The following is a 27,541-nucleotide window of genomic DNA, read 5'->3' as shown; positions in this document are numbered from 1 at the left end:
ATGTCCCTGTGAATGAATTTGACAGATTTGATAGAGATGGTAGAGATTGTTGCTGTGTTATCTGCTGGATAAATGCCTTGAAGTGAATATTTTCACAGGAATTGATCTGTGCTTGATTTGTACTTGCATAGTCTATTTATAGCTAACAAATATAAGATGGCTCGCTTCTGACAACACAGTACAAACTGAGTACACTCCTCCTTTCACACTAATGCCAATACATCTCTCCTGTTATTTATAAGCTATTTAGACACATTCTGACAGCAGACTAGACCTCATCTTGGAGATCAGTGCCTGACACTCATATTTCTTTGCTCTTGCCCTCTGTTTCTTTTCACCATCCATCACACTGACTCTTACTTCCTATCCTCTCCTGTGAAATAGACACTACCTTCGTTTTTCATCAACAGTAAAACAGATCAAGGTGGTTTCATGTGTTGGTAAAGATAAATGTCGAGGCTAAAATCTTTCCTTGTGTGCCTTCCATTAAATTTCACTGGGTAGCATTTGTACACTTTTCAGCTATGATGTACAAAAGCCAGTGCTGCAAAAGATTTTCAGTCTCATAACATCATGCCTCTATAGAAAACTCATGTCCTTTTAGGTAATCAGTGCTTATGCATTGAAATTAATTACCATTAAAACCTCCCTGTGTTTTGTGACTTTCTTGTCCAGTCGTTTCAAATGGCTCCTTCTCAAATGGCACAGGTTGTATATCATGTCAAGGAGAGGACTGGCAAAATGTGCTTTGGAAATATGCAAACAGTATTTCAATGTAATAGTGATAAATAAAGATGTTTTTTCCTCTGTTGTCATAGCAATTGTAAGGAAGAAAAGATGTGAAGATGCATTTGAACAATTCTCATTGGAAGAGTCTTTTGTTTCACCCAGCTTCTCTCCTGAGGTGAGTTAATTGCAAGTCTTCTCACTTAGCTTATGTGATAGAAAGAGATGAACATTTTGTACATCTGTGTGTAATGCTTTGTCCCTGGTAATGAACTAAAATATTTGATTCTGAAGGAAGGAGTTTTTCTTTTGGGTTACAAAGGAGTTTGTTGCAAGAACTGAACTTAGTTGTGCAGGAGTAGGGAGCCTGCTGACTTCTGATCAAGGCTGACAGCTTAAGAAAACCTGCCAGGGTAGCTGTTCTCTCTGTTGGCTGAGCAATGGCATTTTCATCACCAGACAAAGTTCAGAATTTCTTTCAGAGAAAAACTGACACTGACTTTTTGAACTTTCAGACTACTGAGCTGAGCAGAGTGAAACCAATTGTTGAGACATCATGCATGGATCTAAGGGAGCAGTGGGTATGAACTATGCTAGAGAATCATGATAAGACATTCTGCTTGCTTTTAACCATTTCTCAGGAGCAGTGAATATATAAGAGATTGTGGGAGAAACCTGAGACCACTTAAAAAGCAGCTCTAAGATGAGTTCAACTCACATTCTCAGAGCAATGTTCTCCTTGAATGGGAAGATCCAGATCAAAGGCAAGTTGGACACCTCTGGGATGTTATGGTACTTCAGAATCTTTCACTGGTGTTCATTCAGCAGCAGCTCTCCTTTCAGAAAGCGTATTCTGTACAAAAAGAACACTAAAAGCAATGCAATGGTGAAATTAGAGATCTACATAGATTACACTCCCAATGCAAAGGAATGGATTAGCTTAACTTTCAACTCCTGCTGCTTAATGTTGATTTAATATATTGTCTTGACTTTTAATAAGGTTATTGAAAGATAAAAGCATATAAGGAGCTGTGCCACAGATGCGACTGTCAGAACTTCATACGCAAAATAAAAAGAGACATTATAATAAAATGAAAATTGAATGTTGCTTGTATAAAATCTGGCTTTGTTTTGATGCATAAAAAAGCAAACACTGTTCCATACTGAGGTTTTCAAGAATGTCTTAAGTACACAATGCTTCTGATGCCACCCCAGTTGCCTATATATAGATCTGTCTTGTGTAAAGAATTTAAAAAGCATTAGAATAGAGAAATCAAAGAGACAATAAATTTTAAACCAATCTTATTGTCTGCAGCCTAAAGTGTTATTAAGATCAAAGTGGAGCAAACATCTGGCATTTGCCTTTCTGCAAAAATTAGATCAAATTACCTACCATAGGATTTAGATCCATTCAATAAGTTCTTGCCATTGTACACATAGTTTTCTCTCTCCTTTTTATTTGCTAAATCTAACTTAACACCCAAATTCTAGTCTCCTCATTCATTTGAAGTTGAAACAAATTAACAACAAAAATGGAAATCACGTCTCTCGTGAACATCTGTTTTCAAAGGAACATTCAAGGTCCTTCAGATCCTAAAGAGAGAAGTTCAGCAAGACTTCATCCATTCAGGGTAATTGTCTAGAAATAAACTTAACTGAATACACAAAACCCTGTCCCCATCCTTAAAAAAAGAAATTCTTCATGACTACTCTTCTAACTAGTGTCATTGTAGTCACTCCTAAAGTGTGTTATTAAGAATTTTGGCACAGTACTCAATAGTTTTATGTATGATCTTATCCAATATACATTTTTCAGACTTCTAAATATAACTAATACATGGCTTGGCTTTTACACTTTTTTTTAGAGAAGTATGTTTATGTTATCCCTATATAGCATGATTTTTTAATTCTCTGTATAGAACAATAGAATAATACAAAGCTAAGATTGAGAGTACATCTCTTCTCTTAAATACAGAATTTAATGTGTCCTTACACCTCAAAAACTGAATTACAAAAATTTAAATAAAAGAAAGACAATATTGCCTGCAAATTCATCATTATATGAATCAAAAATCTCAATAGTGCTCGGTTGTGATGCCATATGATAAAATCATGATTAATGAATTTGAGTATTCTAGCCCATATGAGCTGTAAATAACACATTGGTTCTTTCCAATTGCTTTCAGCAGAAAACTTATTGATATTACTAGACAGAAAGGTAAGACATAGCTCTCAAATATTCTGGAGAGAGAGATTTTTTAACCTCTGTTCCTTTTTGCTCTTGTAATATGAACTGGAATATTACTTTTTTTCCACAATGGATTCTTTAAAAAAAGAAATGCTTATGTGGCAAGTTCCAATTTTCTTTGCAGAACTTTTATTGTGAGTCAGTGTAATTTTTCCATTTGATCCATCCCCAAGCTATGTGATCTACATCTGTACCACAGCAAGGAGGAGTTATTGCTTATCACAGCCTAGAATTTAGGGGAGTTTTAATGCAATCTGAAATAATCTTTTTTTACATCAGTATAGACTTTCTCATATCTTGCTCCTTGATTTTTCAAAAAAAAAGTGGATTCTGAATTTCATTTTCAAAACTTTTAGAAAATAATAGAAAAGTGAGCAAATGACAGTTAAAATTTCTGTACTCCTCCACCCAGACCCATGAAAGCTTGAGGAAGAATTCAGGCAGCCACAAGCCACACAAGGCACTTTAAGTCATCAGCTACATTCCCAGGCAGGCAGTGCGCATAGGCTTCAGATGTTTTTATATAGATGCATTACAAGGCAGCATCAAAAATCTGCACTGGGACTCTCTGTGACACTTGTGCATTGCTGGGGAATTCTGATTTCAATCTCAGCTGATAAAAAAAAAATAAATCTGATGGTTATTAAAAATATGAACCACTGTTTTGGCTAAATACAAATACATGTTAAATTTTCAGTCCCTTAAAATTTAAATGATGCAGCTCTCCCCTTTGGTTAGTGCATTGCAACCATCCAGGTAAACAGGACAGCTCAGAAAAAAATTTGGATGTTCTTCTGCCAAAATTAACTGTTGTATTTCAGTAACTAACAAAGTGGGTTTTGGGGCAGGTTTGAGTTATTTGGAGTGAATAAGATCTAGGCATTTTTCACTTGGTTGTTCTCCTTCAAGCAACATTTTGGAACTAAAACCTGTAGGTTTACATCTATGGTGGAAAAGGAACATCAGCCCCAAGGGTGCAGTTCTAATTCTCCTTTCTGCTTTTTTTTGTTTGGGTTGGGTTTTTTCTGTTTTGGGAGTGGGATTTTGTTTGTTTGGGTTGTTTTGTCACTCAGGAGAAGGTAAATGACCAGGTGGGGTTACCCCACCGTTTTTGCCAAGGCCAGTGCCCGGTGCCGGGCTGGCGGAGCGGAGGCGCGGTGCCCGCGGCGCACATGTGCGGCTCAGATGGGAGCGCCCGGCAGAGCCCGCGCTCCGCTCCCGGCGCTCGGAATCGCACACTGCGAGCTCCCAGCAGCACATGGCTGACAGAGACACCAGAACCCCTCACACACCCAGCCCAGCCCACTGGGCACACAGGAAAGCAGGTCTCTGTTCTGCCTGCATCCCTGACCGCAGAGCAAGGTGTGTGAATTCTCTCTCTTGCCTTCTTTTGGTCTCTCTAACTAACTATAAAGCACATGGGAGATTATCTTCAATTCAAAACTGGTATGCAGGACAAATATAAACCATAATTAAATTATATGTTACTATATAATTAGTAAGACCATGGTTCCATGGAGTACTAGAAAGCTAAGTCCAGGAGGTTTTTCTCTGGTTTAAATATTTAAATAAAGATAGATATGCACAACTTCTCACAGAAACATTCTGCTCAACTGTGCCCATACCTCAGACCAGAAAAAGTCGATTACCTTCCAAAAAAAAAAGATTCTTATATTCTGATTTTATTATATTTCCAGCAAGTTTTAGAAGCACGACAAAGTTAGATGTGAAGTAAGACTAAACCAAAAGGGTGGAAAGTTTGAAGAAATGTGTTCTCCCTGGCTGCAGTCCTTCCTCAACCCTGGCCTTGCACATGTGCTGCCAGCAGTGACAAATCTTCCTGCTCTTTTTTTATAATTCTTTTGCATCTCCTCTGTCCCTGTTTGCAGCTTGTAATATGCTGTATTGTAAAGGTGTTCCTTACTCTTTTTTTCCAGAAGTGGGACTTAACTGCCAGCTAAACACCAAACTGAGATAAGGCACAAGGCAGGCAGGCCAACTCCAGCTTTAACTCTACAACAATTCAAGGCTGATTTATATTTTCAACTGTCACTCTATGGTTTACAAGGGGAAAAGTGTGAGCAAAGATTGAGATTTTCCTTCTATAAATTGTGGAAGGGTGAGGGGCAAGTGACAGATCTCATTTAAAAGCCTTATTGAAGTAGCCGTGTTGAATGATGGTGCCATTGCTTGTCTCTATGTCTTATTGTCATAATGTAAAGCCTTTTATAATTAGAAGAAACCACAGAAGTCAGGATAAAGTACAACAGATCCAGAAAGAGCTGGAAACTTGAGGAAGGGGGGGAAAAAACCAAACCAAAAAAACCACAAAAAACCAAAAAACAAACAACAATAGACACAGGCTGGAGAAGATATTTTATTTATTTGTTACTAGTAGTTAAAATGACGTATAAAATGCTGGGAAGAAAAAAACCTCCAATTCTATTCAGTTACAAAATAATTAAAACTTCATTTTAAACCAAGTTTTGCTTTGTGAGACCGAGCATGAAAATACTGCAGCCTTAGGTTATATAGTCCATTGTTTTTAGAATAAAGCAGACATTTAAATACATATTGTGGTTGATATTAAATATCTCATATAATTGTAAGTTAGCAGAACTTTCTTACTCTCAGGCAATGACTAGCAATTCATATGGGTGAGGGGGATCTGCCTCAAAGGGAGTTCCATCATGATCTATGCACAGGCAGTTTTAGAACATAAAGATTTGGAATACTTATATCAATTTTCCTTGAGAATTCTAGACAAAACTTAAAGGAGTTTCTGAAGCTATGCTTAACAGCTAAGGGGTTAGGGACATAGCAGTCTCTGTCAAAGAAAATGTGAATTTTGCTGTCAATTCTACATGAAGAAAAAAAATCATTCATAAGGTGTTCCCATTTCTTGAACAAAAACCCAAGCTAGTACAAAATTTCCAGCAATGACTGAGGTTGGCCCTTTCCCCTGGGGAAAAAAAATTTAAAAAGCAATTTAAATGAAAATATTCCCTGCCTATTATCAGTGAAAGAGAATTTGTATTAATAATAACATTAAATATCCTTATCTTTCTGTTTAACTATTCACATTCCACACAGTGGAAACCTACCTCCTATAATTCCAGATTTTAAAACTGGATTTTAAAATCCATGAAAACATGTCAAACTGCTGAGTGAGAGTATACCAAAAGAAATGCATTTTAATAATAACAATAAATGGGCTGTAATCATTTAATTTTACAAACACAGACCTCACAGCAGTGGATTTTAGAACAAAAATGGACGAGCTGTAGAGATGCGGGATATCACCAATAAATGTATGATGCATTACATAACAGGTGGGAAAATTGATAAAATGAGGCCACATAGAATGCACCTGTGACATGCCACTCATATCTTTCCCTCTGGGCATGTTACCAGGGGCAGAATTGTCCTCCTTAATAGTCTATGGCAAGAAATCATGTCCAAATAATCACCTTGTGGTGGAGAGAGGCATCTGGTGGGAGAGAGCAGAGTCATACCGATAGTGAATCCTACAGAATATTGCTGCTGAGTGGGGAAACTGAGTCCTGGACCCTCCAAGACCCATCACACAGTAAGTGTGGACCTTCGAGTGCTCAGGATAGCAAGGACAACATGCATGGATGTGCTGCCTCTCTGGTCCAATCCCAGGACACACCTCATTAAAATAACTTTTTTGTAGGAACTTCTGTGCTCTTGCCAAACTTTGCAGCCCTGATCAATTTTAAACTCCTAAGCCTGAAGGAAAGAAAAGACAAGATAACCTCACAGGTGAGAGTCATCAAGCTGTTGGAAATAGGGTGTCCCCTTTTATGTTTTTTCCCCCCAGATGAGAGGGGCAGTCAGCCCTAAGTGTTCAGGAAATTCTCTTTACTTACTCCAAATCCAGTTTAAATTCAAGTCTGTGGTAAAAGATATAAAAAGAGGATCATTGCTGGCAAAGTTCTGCATCTCTGTTTCAACAAACTGCATGCCTGTGGCAAAGCTAAAATAACAATAACAATGCAATGTTTACTAGTCATGAATGTCGTGTCTCTTTTCTCTTGTGTGGTTATTGCATTTTCAGTCACATGATGCTTGTTTTAATTTTTGCTCTGCTCTTTATGTACTAAATTACTGCCATTCTGTACTTGATCTTGGTTAGCAAGATTTTTGTGCTGTGGTTATGTATGTGTGTGAAAAAGAAGAGTTTGGTTACACACAATGAAGTAGGCACACTCATTGCATGTATGTATAGATACCACTGCCTAAAAGATACTGCATATACATATATATGTAGATATGAAGAGTAACTGATATCAGAAATAAAAGACATCAAATGGATCTAGTGGCATAAGAATGGGTTCTGTTTGGTTTGGAGAGCCATCAGAAGTATATTTATAGCCTGGTATATAGTTTCTTTTTAATTTATGTAATATATGACTAGGTATATAAATTAAAGCAAAACGTAAACAGAAGACAATATCTCTTCCTCTGTGTTTTCCTATTTATGTACCTTTCCTTTTTCTACTCCCTTTTGTATTCTCCCTGTCTACTTGCTTTGACCTTTTGCTTTCTAAGTTGCTGTAGATCTGTTTCCCATCCACCTATATTGACTTTTCAGCACTCCCACATCCCCCCATTGTTCTCCAGACATGGATTTTGGATTGCAGCTCTTTTATTGAAGAAGCGTGTTACAAACTCTCAACACAGCTTCTATTTTCAGTGATGGCTGTGCTACACTTGAAATTGCTCTTTGTCTATTTCTTATATAAGAATAGATTCGTGCTTTGAAATATATTGTCCTCTGGCTTTGATGTTTCACGTAATACAGTAAAAGCAAATAGCACAAAGGTGAACATTCGCAAAAGCCACAGCTCCACTTTCCCAGCAAGCGGCAAAATTGTGAATATACACATGAATTCGGAAACCTAATTCATGGCTATGGGTAATTAGGGGTTTTTTAATGTCTCAAACGCTGTTTTTGTTTGTTGGTTTGTTTTGGTTTCTTTTTTTTTTTTTTTTGTAGTGAACATTCATGCATTTGCTCATCCATATCTCCATTTTCTCCCTTACACACACACACATGCATGCCCTTTCCTTACATTAATTTTTTCTTTCTTTTGGGGGGGTTTTTTCTTGTTTTAGGTAATTCACTAGGTCCCTTTCAGTTTTGCCCAGCCTTGAAGGTAGGCTAGTTCATGCCACTCACTCTCACAACGGCGGTGATTGCATACAGTCAGAGTGCAATTGCTACTTTTTCTCCACTTAGTCCAAGTCAATAGATATACACCGGCACTCCTTAACCCGGGTGATTCTTTTTTTCTTCCTTGGGGGCTGAAGCTCGGGGCAATTGAGTGTAACAGTCATAGTGGTGAATTTCTTGGGCTTGCAGAAGGAACAAGACTGGAAGGAGCCTTCTTCTTTACGGACGTGCCTGGGGATGTAGAAGGAATTGCACTGGCCATAGCAGAACCTGTTGATGATGGTGCGGCTGTTGCAGCCCTCCTCGTGGATAGTTTGTTTGAGGGGCTGGGTTTTGCACCAGTCCCGCTTCAGGTACTTGCGCTCGGTGATGTGCAGCGCCTCCTGGCTGGACTCCAGCACCTCCTCGGCAGGCATCGAGGTGCCCTTCCCTCGCTCCCGGTGCCTGGAGCCTGACTGCTGCTGTGTCTGCATCTGCTCCGAATCATTGGGCTGATCCTTGACAGGAGGAGGGATAGCGCCCTGAGATCCACGATTCCGCTTTCTGCCTTCGGCCGCTGGCAGCAGAAACCCCATCAGGAGAAACAGGGCACCGAGGGCATACAGCGTGCGGACCATCCTGCAGGAAGGAAGGTGAGGAAATAAAGCACAGTTGTGGATTTCAGATATCAACAGAAGCCAGGTATGCACTACATTTTCAGCTCCATAAAAAAATGTGCGCACACACACTTATAAAACATAAGAATTCAAGCCTGTACCAGCTGGAAAGCTGTTCCCAAATTACCAAGTGATAAAAGCTTTCAAATAGAGGATTGAAAGTAAGCCCAAACAAAATTTTGTTTGTGTGTCCTCCATCTTTTTCCAGCTTTTTTCTCCAAGTGCATTACCCTCATTCTCATTCCCTTCTTACAGCTCACTAACATACAGGAAGATTGCTTCTTACTTACAATGATGGAAGAACAAATTTTATACTACACAAGGATTCATTACATGATACAGCTATCTACAATACCAGAGGGCTCAAGTCTTTGTCTCAGCAGATGTAGTCTAGATTTCTGTTTCCTAATCAGACTCAGAAACTTTATACAGCTCCTTGAATAATGTACATCCAGTATATAATGTATATGTTGTATACACCTGCAGCCTGTTTTACAGCTTCCCAGCCTCTGCCACACTGCACCTCCAAAGGGGTCCAATGTATCTGAGTGCAATGACGCTTAAGCTGAGAGATGTGCAACAAGTCAGGCAACAAACATAAAAGAATATTTAGGTACACATTAAAAGACATGTGTCTTATAATTTCAAACTACATCCTCTCACACATTGTGCTGAATTCTTGATTGAAGTAATACAGATGCAATCACAGTACTGAGAATTTTTCAGATCCCTAAATTTTATTCATTTTACACAGAATGGTGTTGTTGGAGGACAGAATTTTGTAAATGACATTAAATATCACAGAGTTTTTGCATATAAAAGAAAGACCAATTCAGGAAGTGCAGTTAAGTGGAGATGATCAGGTCCTTCAAAACCGTATGGCTGCCCCAAACCTAATTATTGGGTAGGAAAAACTTTCCTACTTCTACTTTCCTCCCTTATTCCACCATTTCTGTTGCTCCCCAAATCTGAGTTCTTGAAGCTGTTCCGTCAGCTTAAAACACCAACCAGCACAGAAGAAGCTCATCAGTGTCACACTTCCCCCTTCCAGAAGCACCATGGTCCCCAAGTTTTTCTGAAAGGAGCTATGGGTAGCAAGACAGTCAGGTGAGGTAATAAGTCTCTGAGGGACACTCTCCATGTGGAAGCGTGGAGGAAGGCACCAGAAATGAGCAACTAATTGTGAAAAAACCACTGTAAAACACGAAAATTGTGAAGAGGCACAGGCATTAAAAAGGAAAAGGACTGTGAAAAAAAAATGCTGAGGAAGTCATTGTTTTCTACCTGCTTGGAATGCTGCAGTTATATCCCTTGTTTGACTTGCTTTATTAGTATGGAAAAAAAAAGCCTTTAAATTGAAGAATCCTTCTTGTGTTACTGCCCGAGAAACATGTGAAACCATGGGCACTGTCCTGGACGGCCTCATCCGCTCTGCTGAGACCACACAACTAGGCAGGAAAGCAGCCAAATGCCAGCGCTGTGAGGGCCACCTAGAGACTCAGCAGAGGCTCAGGGTAAGTACTGTTTGCTGTAAAAAATAACTGCTAATTTCTCGGTTATTAGGTCTTCCCAGTCACATGGAGAAAATAAACGTTGTGCTGTTCAAACAGCCTTTCTCATAAATGGATTGAGAGAGGAATTCCTGAAGTAGGAAGGTGTCATAGGGGGTTCTACTACATTCAGGGAGTTGCTTGTGGATCTAAAATTGTTAGTGTTTGTCAGCAGATTTCTAGAGCACCTAGGGTTCCCGATGTATCACAGATGTACACATCATTTCAGTACTCTGGGCACCAGCATGTCCTGTGTTTGGCAGTCAAGGAAGGGGTGTAAGAATGATACAGTTGGTGACTCCAACAGACAATCTGGAAGGGCTGCTGTTAGTATCTAAATGAAATATGGTGTGGAACGCACAATTTTAATAACCTTAAGACTTTGACATAGACAAAAATAAGTTGGGAATTCCAATTAAGGAACAACACAGCATAATTTCAAGTGTCAGCCTGGACTTCTCATTTGATGTTTTCTCCTCATCTCTATTACAACCTGAATATTGTTTAGACACACTTAGTTTTAATTTTTTCTTAAAAAAAAGTTTTCAGAGAATTATTAACTATTGCTTATTCCATTAAGAGATCAGAATGATTTCTTCCAAAACTATTCTTATTTCTCTGGTGACTGTCTAGTCACTACTATTTTAATATGCACTTTATTTACTCAACATGGTGCCAGTCTTACAAGAAAAAAAAAAAGTTATTGCCTGAAGTTGAAAATAAATTGCTAGGTTGTAAGCAGTGCCAAAAAACTTCAGGTGTTTATTTTATTTAGTGTCCCACAACTTGGATGAGGTTCCACCAACATGCATATTCCTGGATTACTTTTATTTTTAAAACTGATTAGCTACACATTGTTTTCTTTCTTTTTTTTTTTTTTTCCACCACAGATGGCACAGCAAGGTCTAGTCCTACAAAAATGAGGTGTATTCTGGGATGGGAATCTGGGGAGAGTTTCATAGTAATATATACCATTGTAAGGTCTGTGGCCCAGATTCATGCAACTTTATGAAGCACAGGCTTATCCCTAAGGAAATGCAAGAATGTGTTTCAGTGTAATCCTAAACTGGGAAGAGGTAATTTTTCACTGGGTTGGTTTCCAGCCTTAAAGGTGGAAGCTGCATTACATGCCCATAAAAGAAATTGTAACTCAAATAAAAATTAGCCACTTAGCAGAAACATTTGTTATGGTCACTTCCGAAACACACATCTAAAAGTAATTCAGAAATGTAGGGATAAATACAGGTTAAATTCAGAAGAGGATGTGTGAACAGCAGCTAAGCAGGATCTTTTTTTTAATAACTGATTAAAATTTATTTTAAAATTAATATTTTAATTTTTAAAATGAAAAACATAAAGGAAAGTGAAGTGGTATGGCTCAGGAAGGAAAGCAGCCAAAATGCAGTATGGGCATCCTGCAACACCTCTGGTGCCAGGGCAATCAATGCTTCTGCTTATGAGAGAAGATGACACCTTGGCTCACATTAGGAAGTGAAGTGGTTCATCTCTCTATGAGTTAGCAGTTGTGAATGTTTCTTTAGCAGGGTTTTTTACTGAAAGAAGTAAAACAGAGAAGAGGACAGTAGGACTAGCTAAAATCAGCATTACCATACCAAAAGTTTTACTGAAGAGAAATGTCTCCTGAAGTAAATGCTCTTTCTCCTCATTACAGTCATAATTCTGCAGAAGCTGTAGCTCTGCAGCTGTGAGAATCAGGCTGTAAAAGCTTATATTCCATGTTTCAGCAAAATTTTCATTACTTGATACCAACTGGCTGTTACACTGGCATAACAAGAAATCCTTTGGAGAATTCATTTAAGAATCCTTTGAACAAACAGCTGACCACAACCAAAATGATCAATTCCCTCATTTCATTCAGATCCAGAGAGATATGACAGAATTATTATTTCTTTTTTTAAAGTAACACAATACTACAAAACTCTATTCTTTCCATATTCCACTGCTGAGTTCCACTTTTCATCATCTGTAAGCTCTTAGTCCTAAAGCCAAAAGAAGTTTTATTGCTGACTTCAAACAGGAGCAGAATTGGGCCCTAACATTCATATCACTTCATATGTGGTTTATCTAGAGCCTGAGATCTCATCATCTAAAACAGATTAAGAAACGTGTGGATTAATACTAGCAACTATTGAAAGAGAAATGTAAATTCTTTCAGGTTTACTATTTCATGCAATTAGTTTGTAATTTTTTTTCATTTATACATTTTCTGCTATGAATTAAGGATCTCCACATGTCAGTTCATAGACAGAATTTCCCTATGAGTTCCTAGGCAGAGTCAGAAAGTTACTAATGACATTTTTAGCTCAACACAACTTGTTTAAAAGATCTGGATGGAAAGCTGGTTGAAATACCCAGCAAAATTGTCACAGATCTTAACAGGCCTGTAACCTCATCTGTAAACCCCTTTTATTAGCAAAATATTATGAAGAGCCATGGACTCCTGTGCTTCAGAAGAAACATGAAAAATAATCTGATGAAGAACTAAATAAAAAACAACCAACAATTATTTGGTGGACTTCCAATACAAGTCATAGAAAGACACAAAACACAATCCCTTTGACTACTGCGAAAATAGAAGTGGTTTTGTCCCGAAGGATCAGAATAATTTTATGCCTTGCATATTACGTCTGAATTACAGAAACACTCTTATGTAATGTTTTCATAGTTCATAGATCTGTATTTTTAAATATTAAAAAAGCATAGTAATGGCAGTTCCCAGAAAACTGCATTTTTTTCTGAAATCAAGACAGCAAAACTAACATCTGTGTTTCATAGAATTTGGATTTATTTACATTTCAGAAAATTTCTTCTTGAGAGTCATAGAGATGGGGGGTTTTGAGACATATAAGGAGTGTAGGCAGCAATTTTAAAACAAACAAACAAACCAACCAACCAACCCTTGAAACCTTGAGAATTCCCCGTTTAAGAAACTATTTTTCTGCAGAACATCCTATGGGACTCCCGGGATGCTGAACATCATGGTGGCCCTGGCTGGTACCAAACCCGGGTTTGCCTCGCCTGAAGAGGCCCACGCAGCCTGACAGCTCCCAGCTTCCCAGCGCCGAACTCCCTGCGCACACATTTCCTCAGGGAGCCCTAAACAACCGGGAGAGCTTTGCTTCTCTCTTTGCGCTGCCGTGCGTGCTGAAAAGGAGAGCGTTCAGCAGAAGCTACGCAGTTCTGGGTAGCACTGCCGACAGAAAAAAGCCAAATGCTTTAGCACAGCTTGGCACTGAAGGCTGAAGAGGAGCGGAGAGCTACGGCCATCGGTGCCTTTGTCACCCACCCAGGGCCCCAGGGCGCACGCTGGCTGGTTATTCCCGGTGTGCCGGGCTCACAGAGGAGCGGGGCAGGAGCAGAGCGCTCCTGCAGCCCTCGGGTCGCGGGCCGGGCTCAGAGGCAGCTGAGGCTGGGGAGCCACTGGCACTGCACCCAGAGGTGGCCGCTCACAAAGCGCCTGATAAACCCGGCGTCTGTCAGCAGCAGGGAGAGCCAAAGGCGCGCTGGTGCCCCAGAGCCCCAGCTGTGCAAAGGGAGGTTGTGTCTCAGCCCTGGCGACCGAAACGGGATTCGCTTGCCATTCGTTCGCCAAGAGGAGCCACAAATGGGACACCAGGAGTGAGGCCGCAGCTGATGGCCGGGGAGGGACTCTGCGGTACAGCGGGCCGGGGGCCGCGCACCTTGCCGGCCCCGCACGGCCCCGCACCTTGCCGGCCCGCACCCTGCCGGCCCCCGCACGGCCGCACCGCCCAAGCCGAGGAGGTAACACGGAGAGCCTGGCTGCGCCGCGGGGATCGCCGGCTGCCGGCAAGGCGGGGAGACCGCAGGCTTGATTTGGCTTGGCATGGCCGGGAGCGTCTCGGCCCGGCTCCCCGAGGGCGGGGACGCTGCTGGCGGCGGCAGGCGACACCGACGGCTCTTCCCACGGGGCACGGCCGCCGTCTGGATTAACCCAAGGGAGGACAAACTCGCTGAAGGACTGCCAAACCCACGGGGGATCGTATTGAAACAGACGGGGCAAGCAAGCAGGCTTGCCCTCCAGAAGGGAAAGCCCTGCGCCGCTGGCCCCGCGCCGGGAGGAGCGCGGCCGGGCCCAGGGGCTGCCAGCGCCGTGAGGGCACCGCTCACCGACGGGCGCACGGAGCCGCCGGCTCGACAAAACTCCCGCGGCTCCGAGTCAGGTGGGAGGGCTGGGCGGAGAGGCGGCCGAGGGCGCCGCGCTCCGCCCGGGGCTGCGCGGGGAAGGACGCGGGGCGCTGCCGGTGCGGAGGCTGCGCCCCGCGGCACCCGGCCCCGCCGGCACACACCGAGGCTCCCGCACTGCGCGCACCCCGCCCCGGGAGCTCCTGAGGTACCCGGAGCACGCTCCTCCGAGGAGCGGAGGTTTGCAAAGGCGGGCCAGGAGAGAGCCGGGGGCTGAGCGGCCTCGTAGAGGGCAGCTCGGCGGGACGAGATGGGATGGGGCTGGCATCTGGGGATCTGCCCCCGCCCCGCTCCGTGCAGAGGCCGGGCCGGGATTTTTCCGTGTCTCGGGTGGGCGCCGAATCCAATTTGTCGGGAGTGATGCTGTAGGCGGAGATGAGAGGCAGAGCTAACGGGGCTTTTGCAGTCCCCGTGCTTGTGAGGCGAAAGAGATGTGACGGTGCCCTAATCCCCAGCGCTGCGGCGGAAAGCTTGGTGCGCCTCGCTCCCGCGGACGGGAGGGACGGGCGTCACCCCCTGCAAAACCGAGACGCCCTGGAGTTTTGCTAGACACCGGTGAACAGCTCCTTCCCTTGCCCCTTTCTGAAGGTAGGATAGAGAGCTTAACATTGTGCCTCCCACAGACACTGGCCGAACTCGCCAGTGCCGGACCCGTTCGCGCCCCAGCTCACCTGCGCGGCGGCGGGGCTCGGCTCGGCTCGGCTCGGCGGCTCCTCGGCGCGGGCTGGGGCTCTGCGGGGCTCTGAGCGATGGGTCACTCGGTGGAGCGGGTGGCGTGGGAGCCCGAAGCTGCCCGGGAGTCCATAGAGAGAGAGAATGTCGGGTCCTGCCTACAAATTGCAGCAGCGCCGAGCTGTCTCCCATTTAAATGTCTGCCAGCTGAGATCTGCTCTCCAAGCCCCTCCAGATCATTGGACAAGCGCCTCCAAAGCCCGTGTTATCCGCCCCTTTTAACACTTCCATAAACTTCCACCAGGGAAAGCTTTCAGTCATCCAGATAAACACTCGACTACTTTCCTGTCTTCAGAGAATCGGTGCTAAAGGTCACCACCCCAAGGAATTGTTCCTGGAATGCACAGAAAATTCACATTTTCCATCCCCATTAAAGTATGACAGTTAAGAAGAATTAAACCCTACCCCCCTCCCACCGCCTCCGCCGCCTTTCCGCGCACGCTGGGCGCTCCCCTGCCCACGGGCCGGCCGGCCGAGCGGTCCGGCTGCGGGGAGCCCCTGACCGGCCTGCCTTGGCCGGGGGAGGCAGCCGCCTCTGCAGCCCTCCCATTGCAAACTGGCTTTCTGAGGCTCTGCAGTGTGCCGGGAATTTCGCAGCTTTGGAGGAAAAAGCCTCTTTGGCAATGTCTGTGTGCAGGGGTGTTAAACCGTGGCTCCCGATCCGCAGCCCCGCGCTCATGGCTCTGTATCACTGAGGGTTTGGTTTTTTGGGGGAGGGTTGTTTTTTGTTTTTGTTTTTAACTTTGTCCCGTTGCTGTCTCTCGAAGGGCGGGGGGCTGCTCAGGCCCCCCGAGAGGGGCAAGGCCGGCGGAGCAGCGGCGCGTCCCGCCGAGGCGGAGCGCGGAGCCGGCGGGAGCGGCGCGGCCGTCGGGGCAGCGCAGCCGGGCTCAGCCAGCCCCGCGGGTCCGGGGGCCGCCCGAAAGGAGGCAGAAACCGCGGGGGCTGAGCGCTTTAGGGACCCAGCCCGTCCCAGCAGTAGCCGGGAACATCTCCGTGCGCTGCAGCTGCCCGAAGGCGCGCCCCGAATCTGCTGCCAGCGTCGGGCTGGGGGTACCGAGGGGCAAGCCCTGGAGGGCGGACAGAGCCCGCAGCCAAGCCTGCGCTTCCTCCAGTGCTAGCCGGCCCCCGTCCTCCAAGCGCTCCGGTGCCGGTGTCTGACCGGGCTGCCCACAAGCAGTACGGGCAGGAGCAGCCTCTGAGCCACGGGCTGACTTTCGGGCTTGCTAATTAAACGGAGACGTGTGTCAGCTGCCGCCTCCAGCTGCGGGCATCGCGCCGCAGAAGAAGCGCTGGGCCAAGCTCTGCCATGGACACGAGTGCTGCAGGTGGTGCCGGTAGGTCTGGGCTCTCCTGGCTGCTGGGCACGAGTTACTGCCCGTGAATCAAACGAGCCCTGCTCTGTCACCAGCAGTCAGCAGCCGCCTTGCACCTCAGACAGGCCCCGATCTCACCTAAGAGGTAGTTTTACTTGCAGAAGGGGAAGACAAATTAAAATGAAAGGATTTGCTACATTAGGGGTGCCAGAGCTAGGCAAGACGCCAAGTTTCTGACTTTGACAGTACTTAGCGGTAGCTTGCTTTTTGCTGAGACTGAGACTTGGCTTCCCTTAGAGCCTGAGTGCTTAGCAAGGTAGTAAATTAGGCCCGTTACAATAATTCACACACATTTAGTGACAACTTGTTAAAAAAACCATCACTTCACAGGGCAAGTCACCACAGCGCAGTGGTAGGTGGCAGCACGAGAGAGAAAATGAGTTGGTGTGCAGGAGCCACTGAAATTCAAAGACATTTAAGGGGGGAAGGATTACTGGCAAGGAATTACAGCAAATGACATCTATGTGGGTAGAAGGAGAGGCCTAGAGAATTTGTATTATTTTGTTTGTTTGGGGTTTTTTTTTACTCATAAAAGTGCTATTGTTTGTATTTTATTTTATTTGTTTTTAAGTAATTGGTGTCCCTCCTTCGTGATTCCAAAGAAAAGGTCACCAGTCCCACCTCTCAGTATGTTGAGACTTTGTGGTCTTTTCCATTTCCTTCTGTGGAGCAGCTGAATTGAATTGAAGGGGTCTGTTGGGTCTCTCCTGCTCTGTGTCTCACCCTGATATAGAAGTTGTGTTCCCTCCTCAAGATCCACCTTCCTTTTCTTGCAGCTGAATATCCTATACCATATCTTCTCATCTGGTTTCTTCCCCTTAACATGATCTGCAGTGTTCCAAGTGTGCACTAGCACCTTGGGTCAAGCACGACAAGTGTTCAGATTTCTTTGACAGTTGGAAAGTAGAATTATTTCTGCAAGTATTTGCTTGCTCATTCACAAAAATACAAAAAATAAATATGGGTACCAACAAGATAAATAATTAGAGCTGCATCTGGACTGAATGAAAGCAGAAAAAATTTTTAAATATTTTTTAAAAGGATGTTAAAAAAATGTTAAGTCTCTTTATTTGTTTGAGATTGAGGGAGGCAGGGGGAAATACGTCTTTTCCCCCATCATTCTTTCAGGTATCCGGAATAATTTCCAGCTTGGAAGAGTTCTTTATTTCTGCTGGAATCCTTAACAAAACATTCCATGGGTTTGCTCCAAAGCTTCAGCTGTGCTGGTTACATCCCAAGCAAAGACTGGTTAAAAAAGCACCCAGTGCTGAAAGGGAAATACTTCTTCCTACTACCATACTCAGACTTGAATTCTGTCAGTTCTCATCAGGGCTTCTAATTGGAGCTGGAATAATCATGGGGAAATGTTGTTTAATTATTTAGTGTTAAAGAGGCCTATGGAAATGTGCAGGTTTTTGGGGTATAGGTATAGGTTTGAAATGAAGAGCTTTAATGTCATTGGATGGTAGTGGTGCGTACTGTGAACCTGACAACTACAACTACCTGCTTGCTCTTGTTTTGCTTGGCTTTTTTTTTTTTTATTTCCTCTCTCATTTCTTGCTGGTATTCACTGTGTGAGTTGTTCTTTGTTTCAATGGAACAGTAAGAATTGTGTAAGCTTAAAGGAAGTGCTGTACTTTATTCTTGCAGAGAAAAATGTTATTGGGTTGAGCTCCTGTGTGCTACTGCTAACTTTGGGTGCTACTCAAAGTATCCTCACTGCCAGGACAGCTGGCACCTTATTGAAAGCCTTTGCAGAGAAGCCAAAACTCACAGGGGCCAGAGCCTCTTCTTGAATAAATTGGAGTAGCTTTTAATGACTCAGGGAGGTGTAAGTGACCCATGACAGCTGAGATCCTGGTTTTAATACACCTGGCAAGCCAGTATCTCTCACTTCTAGATGTGTTCCTCCAGGTCAGAAGTAAGGCAGGCTGTCCAACAGAGACAGGGCACATCTGAACTGCTTTGCTTGGTATTTTGAACTCCTCTGTTAAGGAGAGGAAGGAGCTTGGTTTCTCTCACCAACACAGCCATAGCTTTTCTAGCTGAGCTGTGACGAGTCTAGAGCAAGCCCTGACTGAGCTCTTGCTGAGTTACTGGTGGTGTGCACTGCTGCCTTCCTGGCTTGGTGAAGGAGATCAGCAGTGTCTCAGAAGTGGTTCATGACTTGTGGCCAAAGCAAGGTATTGGTAGTGTGTGTTGTGTGGGTCCCTCGTGGAAATGTCCATCCTTACATTCCTGCTGAGGTGTGTGAGCTTCTCTGGGAAGAACACTCCTTGTTTTGTCATAGGAAAGAACTGACACTCAAAGAATCCAGTTTCCTGTGGATTTTAGACATATCCAAAAGTGATGGATAAAAACCTTCATCATAAACCAGCAAATAAAATGGGGTTTTTTGCTCGTTATTTCAAACCTAAGAAGGCAAACAATAATAGCTGGCATGAGGTGAGGGAAAGAGATGTGCATGTTGGTTTCACGATGGTATACTGACATTGCAGACCTGGTATTCTTGTGCAGGTACTCTCCTGTTATTCCATTGCAGATGATTATATGAAAAAATGCTCTAATTTAAGTAACATTGTGCTTCGTATCAAGCCTTATAAAGTAGTACCAGAAAAAAGCTGAGGGTATTCTGAGTTGAGTTAAATTTCTCTTAAAATGTACTGGAAAATCAAGTTTAAGACTATGCTTCATGTTGGCAAGATTCTGTTTAATTAAGGAATTTTAATCTCTCTCTCATTTGAGTTTTAGAATTAATGTCTGTATGATGGAGGTTGGAAAATATTGTACTTACTGAAAAAGCAGTATTTTATATTTATGTTGACAGAACATCAACTTTTTAACACACAGATTTCCACCAGCTGCATGCAAGAAAATTAATTAGGGAAAAGTGCTTATTTTGGGGCAGGATTTTTTTTTTTTTTTTTTGAAAATGAAGTATTTTAGGGTTTTTTACTTTCAAAATATTGCTTGATCTAGGAATAATTTGAAAATCCTCATAAATAGGACATTAGAAATCAAACGAATAAATGAGTTCAAGAGAAAATGTTTAAGCATCTAAGTAATTCAAAAGTCTTGGGTTCTGCTCTGAAAAGTATGATGTCCTGGTATGTTTGAAAATGTTTGGCATATACATTTCTTGTTTGGCATATACTGCGTGTAGAGTGAGGTTGTGGGCTTGTAATGATGTCCACACCTAGGAGCCACAGTCACCCACCAGCATTCCACTCAGCTATGTGATGCAGAGAGAGAACAAAAAATATGTTTTCTGGCCTCAAAACACCTACATACATAATACAATCCATATGTGACTATTTTTCAAAAGCTGTTTAGAAAAGCTTATTTTATTAGGATGAAGTTTGATTGCTGAACAAATATAAACGTTAATGCCAAATGAAGCAATGTCATATGTCAAGCTAAACTTTTTAAACTCTTTTTCACAATTTTTTGATGCATCTTATGTACTTGATGACTATAAAAGAATTTGCCAAGAAAATGAAAGTCATAAAATCCCTCTGCCCTCGTGCATTTGCTTTTCTTTTTCTTTTGTCTCCTGGAGCTGTAGGAGGTGTTTGCTGACAAGCTTTGCTTTCAGGGCACTTCTGGAGCAACATGATGCGAGAAGTGACTCAGCTAAGCAAACTGAGTTTGTATGAACATCAGAAGCCCTTACAGCATGAAGCTGTAACTGGGAAGTATGGAAAGAGGCATCTGAGGAGCTCAATGTGTTATTTGCATGCATATTTCACTATATGACAGCTATGAAATATAATTATGCTGCAAAACTGAAAAGCTCCTTTCCCGAACCTTACTGCATCCCAACATCTCAGACAGATTTCATACACTTTTAACACATGAACAGATATCTTGTACACAGTTCTGGCAAAATAGTCCCTTTTACTTTTTCTTGCTGTGATGCAGGGCAGCTTGCTGTGTTCCAGGGTGTTACCCGTGGGGGACTCTGTGCAACCTTGGAGCACACACACAGTGTCGCTCTGGAGGGTGAGGTGGGCACCAGGGAGGCAACAGATCTGTCTAGGCTTTTTTCCTCGCTCTGCCACTTGTGTCTGTAGTGAAACAAAAAAAGAATAAGAGAGACAGGAAAGCTATTTTATTATGTAAGGAGATTTGCAAGGCGTTTGTTTTGGTTTGTTTTGTCGTGGGTTGGTTTGGTTTTGGTTTTTTATTCCATTGCCCTCCTTTCAAAATTGAAATCTTATCTGTTCTTTTTGCTTTTCCTGGCAGTAGCCATGTAAAAACAGAATACCAGGAAAAAAAAAAAAAAGTAGCTGTGCAGGAATGAAAGATCTGAAGTTTTTTTTTTTTGTCTGATTTTTGTTTGAGACAACAACATAGAATTTCTGCATTTTCTAGCTAAAATCCAGTGTCACAAAAAAAAAAAGGCTGCCATATTACAGGAAGGAAAGAACTCTGTTTAACAGCTGTACTGCTGCAGCATCAGTTGCTGCACTTCTCAGAGAGAATACTAATGGAGGTGGGAAGAAACAAAACTCTTCCTCACTGACATTTTTATTTAGATAGACTCCCTGTCAAGAACAGGTATGAGGGACAAGTTCACCCCCCCACCTTCATCCTTCACTTTATTTCAATCACACCAATTTTCTCTTGACTCCGTTTCCCCACCTATAAATTTCAGTAGGGAACAGAATTTTCAAAGGAATAATTTTGGCCTAAGTCCTTAAAGCTGATTGAGTACCAAACTTGTGAAATAAGCAATTTATAAGAGGAGTTGAAAGCTCAACATAATCTGGAAAGATGAAACATACCTTTTTTAACTTTCACAACTTTGTGTCAATGTGCTTGAATACATCCATTTTGAAATTTCTAAATGCTTTTAATAGGGAAGAAGGTCTTTTAACTTCTCTAATTCTCCCCAATAAAAAAAAAAAGAATATTTCCAGTGAATATGCCAAGTTTTCACTGTCATAGAGAAAAAAAAGTTTAAAGGCAGACAAAGAATTGTTTAACCAGTTGCCTTTTCCTAAAAGAATTGCTGGTTGACTTATATCATATTTTTCCTATATACATAAATGCAAACTGATAGTTAAGTGCTTTGGTAAGAAAGGTGGATTTGTGCACATACTTCATTTTTTTGCTGAAATTAGATTCGGGCCTGAATCCTGCAGGGGCTTGCCAGATGCTTGACTTTGTTTTCAGTGGAACTATTCAGAGTGTATTATGTGAAGCACACACAACAATCCAAGAGACTTCAGTCAGGTGAGCCTTGCTAAAAGAAATTATTTATATATAGTGCTTTCCCCTGTTAAAGAACTTTCTAGTTAGGGTGCATATTAAAATGCTAAACTTTATGGACTTCAAGATTAGAAATACAATAATAACAACACACAAAAATAGTCTATTTTTTTAATCTGTATGGTTACCAAAAATTTACTCTTTCAAAAATTGCCAAAAAAAAAAAAGACTTCTGGGAAACTACACACATGAGCCTAAGGCCAAATCTTTTTTTTTATATTTCCAACAACTGCTCTGTTTTGCTTCTTCTGTTTCCTTGTCAGAAGGATCCTGTTTGGCTGAGGGCAGTTGGGTATTTATTCATCGATCTCTCATTTCTTGCATTATCTTGAGTTCTAATTAGAGTTTTTTGAGTCCTGTTACTTAACTCTCCAAACATAGCTCCAGCAGACATCACTCTTCCTTTCTGTAGAGCTGTTCAGAAGGAGCTGTCATCTTGCATTCTGGGGCTGACCACACTGCCCAGCAGTTCTCCACTGGCTGCTTTCATTGGCAGTTTGATTGAATGATTGTTTCTCCCGCTCACAACATGTGATTCAAAGTGCCTGAAAAAGTGTTAAGTCACTTGATGTTAGGACAGATTCTGTAAATAGGACTGGGAGCAGTCCTCTAGGTGTTTGTAATTAATCAGGCTCCAAACACTTGGAGCTTTTGGATGCACTTATAAAAAGTCTAAAAAATGTAAACAGTTTTCTTTCCCCTCCCCAGGAAGTCTTAATGCACTAAAGACGTAAGCGAAGAAGTGAAATCGCCAGTGATCAAATCAATTACACTTCAAATCAGACTGTGGCAGGGCTTTTTGGTTCTCAACCAGATGGAACTAGACTTCTTGTGAAGGAGGTATTATTATTTCTTGTCAGGGTTTCAGAATGAACGTAGGAATTCACAGTAAAAGAAAATACTTTTTAATATACTAGAACACTTAGAGGAAAGACTCCTTGGGAACTGATGTCTCTAAAAGTTTTGATACACTAAAAAAAATCATCTTAGCCATTTCTTATTCTTCTGATCTGAAAAAAGAGACAAGATAAATGAACAGGATATTCTCCTGTGCTGCAAGGCAAAGAAGAAACCCTAATTATTAATATAGTAAGTTCTTGGATTCAGGGTTTATGGGTTCTTTTGGCTGTGCCTTTTTTTTGGCTGAAGTTTTTACATTAAGAAAGCTATGATGTAAAAACTTACAAGAGACAAAGTACAGTGGTTTTTATCTTGATGCATTTAGCAATTGAGATAAATCCAGATGAGGGCACAGGCTCATCTCTGTCCTGTGGAGATCAGACAGCTTGTTTAGAAAGCCTCTGTGGATTAGGAGGGGAGGTGACTGCTGTAATCAGGTGTAACAAAACCACCTTTCCAGGAGAAAAAAACCCCCAAGATAACCAAATGTGATTTGTTTGTTCCTAATTTAGAGAAGTAGTTTGTAAAGCCAAGTACTTCTATTGGCTTAGTCTTTGCAATCAAATGATTTGTTTGATTTGGAGTTCAGATCCCTCTTGCTTTGAGTACACTGCCACCAGGTTATGTAAAAGCTTTGAAAAACCCTTCAGTACTTGGACATGCACATTTTAATGGGGCAAATTCCACCTGAAACCACCTTTAAGAGAATTAGTCATGCTGGTGTGGATAAAAAGATTGTGCCTTAACCTCAGTGCTGAAAATGCTTATAATATGGCATGTCTTGCTGTAAGGGGATGTCATGTTAGGAACACTAACAGGGTCCTGTGGGCTCGCTGGAGCTCTTGGTCAGCAAATCCTATCCATTACAATGATTGCAAGATTAAATTTGTCACTGGAATGCTAGTAGTGAGTAAGGAAGTGGAGTTTTTAAATGCTTCCTTTTCAAAAGATGCAAAATGATCTAAAGATACTTTTGAAGTTACTAGAATAAAGAATGCACAGTCCAGCAAATGAACTCTTGTTAGTTTCCAAGTCTCGCTAAATGTAACATTCTTCCAAGAATTTGGGTAGCAGCTAAATGCATCTTTCCTGAAGAAAAAAAACAATACATAAAAAGTGAGTGAAAGGAGGCTGGTGGTGTTTCAGGAATCAGAAAAGAGAAGGTGTCTGTGTACTCACTGGAGGTGTTCCAACCAGCACCCCCAGAGGGGCAGCCTCTTAACCATGAGAGCCTGTTTGTGTGAGACCTGGACCTCCCCTGCTGAAACTGTTCAACAATTCAGAAAACAACTAAATCAAGACAAGGAGCCAGAATTAGCCATCTGCTCAGGAGGGTGGAGGTGGGTGGTTGGCTGGGTTTTGCCATCTCTCAGACTACTCTTGTATTTTTTTCAGGTGTCTGCCCAGCTACCCAATCACTCCTTGAGGACTGGCTAGAGCCCAGTTACCCTGTCCATCCTTGTGTTCAGCGTGTCATATGAACCACTGGGGTAGCAAATCTGTGTTCATTCTTGATTGCCTTCTCTGGTGTCATTAGAGCTTTGATTCTTTTGCCATAACTCTTACAGACACTTTTCAGTTTTTTTAATTAAACTGTCTATGTCTGCTGTGGTATTTTGTGCAATGCCTGGTCCTGTAGGCCTGTGTGAGATGAGCAGTTGCCAGGCTTGCTCCCTCAGGGAATGTAGGGGAAGAATTGCCAAGTCTGTGGATTCAGGCTGGCTTTAGGACTGAGATAGGTGTAGAGCTGTGCAGGTTCACTGAGTCTCAAACAGTCCTAGGCATGTATAGGAGTTCAGGCACCTGAGGTCCATGATTTCAGGAAAGCATAGCTGTGCATAGGCTTTAGCTGCCTGAGGAATCAGGAAAGAGAGGCAGGGATTGAGGAGCATGTGCTTGGGCTTTGCTGTTTGCATTGGACACAAGGCCAACTGTGGGTGCTTAGGCCTTTACTGCAGCCAGCACTTCTTTGCAACTGTTCACCCTTCTTTTAATTGGAAATTATTCTCAGTTTTGTGAACCTCCCGATCAAGAACCTCCAGATGCACAACAGGATAGACACAAAGTGTTTTTTACAAGCAGCTGATATTTTAGGATAGGTTTATGAGGGCCTTATCTTCAGCTTTGTGGATAGTTCTTGTTCTTTTAAGGGCTTAAAGGTTGCTGCTGAGAATGTAAAAACACAGCAGAAAATAGTCAGTATGGTTAAAAATTAGAAAATAGTCTCAGCTACCAATTAATATATTTTTAACTGAAAGAAATGTGTATCATTATGGCATATATTGCTTGCCTGCTGGATAACTTCATACTCAAGACACTGCCTGAAAAGGAGCCTTCCAAGACAGCACAACTTCAGAGCAGTAGCCACCAGAAAGGCTGCAGCAAAGCTGGAGACACTGTGGGATTAGCAGGATGAAGCTATAAAGAGTCAGAAGCAGGACGTACTTTTATTTTTCACTTGTGCACACATACATTACCCAGGCATGCAGAGTCCTGTGTCAGCTCAGTCGTGGGGTTGGGGAATTCAGCCAATAGCCAGGGTCTGTGCACGAACTACAACAGCCATGCTTGTCTGTTAGAACATTGACTTTTAAAGAATTTACTTAAATTCTTCTTTTCAAAAAAAAAATTTGATCAATGGTTTACGCAGCATTAAAAATAGGTTTCTTCAAGTGCCTTAACACAGCTTTCAAGTCCATAAATCTTACAGCCACTGCACTACTCATTGGAATCAAAGTTTTGCAATTCTCTTAGTCACTGCACCATTAAGAAAGGGAAAAAATAGCCAATGACGAATTATGAGTGCTTCTCTGGATGGACTAACCTGCTCTTTCATGAGACTGTTTTGTCCATTTAGAAATATAAAATGCCACATTGTGGTATTTTATATTTCCAATGTAGAAAGGTGTTCTCTGTTGAGTTGAGGAATCAGAACCGCCTAATTTCTGACACTTTTAGGGAACTTTGGGGCATTAGAATACAGATATTGCACTGAAATAACTGCTAGGGCTTGGGGTTTTTTTTGTGTTTCTCAGAATAAAGAATTAGTTAAAAGATGTCTGAATTCAGCATCCAAGCCATATGCACCTTTTGTGACCTACCAAAATACCCAGACCCAAAAATCACTGTCATCTGTAATGGAGATTTTCAGTGCTTCCCAGGAAAGTAACACTGTCTTATGGTGGTTAGGCTCAGAACAAAGATCTGGAGTAAAAGGAGTCAGTGTTTATGCATTTAATGGTCTCTGGCTGAATGACACTGGTTAGGGAAGGAGGGAGAGTTTGAGACTAGTAACAAGAAGCACATTCCTTTTTTTTATCTGGGCTTCCTCCTTTGCCTCCCTCAGTTTACCAAGAAATTCAGCCACTGACTCACACCACTGTTTTTCTTGGAGAACAGAGTAGGATGAGGAAACAGTGATTAAATTTAAAAGACAACCATGCATTGCATTAGGAGCTGCATTCTGTGTGTTTTGGTAACAGGCACTACAGAGGAAAATGAAAAAGAGGTGATTCAGGTCTACCTAATCTTTAAAGTCTGAAACTATTCTCAATTCCTACCACGTCTACCTCTGCCCCACATACAAATACAGACCTCATTAATAAAATGGGATTTTTTAAAGCTCTTTAAGTTCCATTTGATAATGCTACTGCCATGACACTCGTATTTAATGTTTGTTATGCTCCCATGTGTTGAACACATGGTTAGCAGCTCTCCCAACCATCAGGACTCACGTAATCTCAGCAAAGCAGTCATCATCATAAATAAAGCAAGCATGACAACTGAAACTACATGTTTCCTTCTCATGGTAAACTAGGATGGTAAACTGGAGCTCAGTGCCATTCTTCACCTAACAGCAAAATGCTTGCGCATGGTAGACCTAGACCATGAGTGTACTTGAGAAAAAACTTTCCATTTTCTTGTATTTGAAAATCTTGGCTTGGTTCCCAGTCTTATAGTAGTCAGCTGCATTGGTAAGTGATGGGGATCTTCATGATGGCAATTCCACATCCTTTGCCTACAATTGTTTTCAGTTTTTATTTAGTTTGCATGTAAGCAGATCACCATCAGTGGCTGAGCCCTTCAAGGGAATTTGTTCTTTGCTCATGGTTGGAATCTGCCATTGACCCTAGGCATGACAAACTGACAGACATTTTAAGGGACACAGTAACTTCTTTATTTTAAAAGTACACTTCTTCTTTGAGATAATTCCTGAATATGATTATTTTTAAAGAGTATTGAAGGTAATTGCATGCCTTTAAACAAAAATGAATTTTTAAGTGTATGCATACATATTCATATGGCAGTGGAGTCAACGTTTTCTGTTGGGTTTTTGTTGTTGCTGTCTTCTCTTTAGGGCATATCACATTGACATCCTAATTATATCAAGCATAGCAGAAATATAATTCAATCTAATTGTCAGTTCAATTAACCTGAAATGTTGGATTCAGGTGTCTCAAAATTTGAGATAATGTCCTCTCCCTGACAGCCTTGATACTTCTGGCTTAGATGGAGAGGTGCCTTAAATCCTACAGATAAGTGACGCTTGGCTAATAAAATGGTGGACATACTCATCTCCTTTGTGGATCGCGTGGAACTGTCCTTTCCTTGGACATCTTAAATTTTCATGGGATTGTGGTAGCATCCTCTGAATCTTT

General features: G+C 42.1%; 2 protein-coding genes and 1 long non-coding RNA gene across 7 annotated transcripts in view; 1 reads left to right on the top strand and 2 right to left on the bottom strand.

Moving 5' to 3' along the window:
- Positions 1-7,543: 7,543 nt before the first annotated feature.
- Positions 7,544-16,498, bottom strand: GREM1 (gremlin 1, DAN family BMP antagonist). The gene is made up of 2 exons (XM_064713436.1): positions 15,276-16,498; positions 7,544-8,792 (listed from the first exon to the last, which is right to left on the bottom strand). The coding sequence occupies exon 2, from the start codon at positions 8,789-8,791 to the stop codon at positions 8,237-8,239; it is 555 nt and encodes a 184-aa protein (XP_064569506.1). The 5' UTR covers position 8,792; positions 15,276-16,498; the 3' UTR covers positions 7,544-8,236.
- On the top strand, positions 16,472-24,898 carry LOC135448036 (uncharacterized). Its single transcript, XR_010440382.1, has 4 exons — positions 16,472-16,794; positions 21,857-21,947; positions 22,692-22,823; positions 24,279-24,898. It is a non-coding gene; the product is annotated as an uncharacterized LOC135448036 (long non-coding RNA).
- SCG5 (secretogranin V) overlaps positions 20,024-27,541 on the bottom strand; it is a 35,433-nt gene continuing 27,915 nt past the window's right edge. For all 5 annotated transcript variants that reach the window (XM_064713424.1, XM_064713422.1, XM_064713425.1 and 2 more), the window contains one exon: positions 20,024-20,776. In XM_064713424.1, coding sequence (XP_064569494.1) covers positions 20,438-20,776 — 339 coding nt within the window. In that variant the 3' untranslated portion in view covers positions 20,024-20,437. The remainder of the gene's footprint in view (positions 20,777-27,541) is intronic.

Source organism: Zonotrichia leucophrys, chromosome 5 (assembly GCF_028769735.1).
Source record: "Zonotrichia leucophrys gambelii isolate GWCS_2022_RI chromosome 5, RI_Zleu_2.0, whole genome shotgun sequence".
Taxonomy (NCBI): domain Eukaryota; kingdom Metazoa; phylum Chordata; class Aves; order Passeriformes; family Passerellidae; genus Zonotrichia; species Zonotrichia leucophrys.
This window is presented reverse-complemented; position numbering and strand designations above follow the sequence as displayed.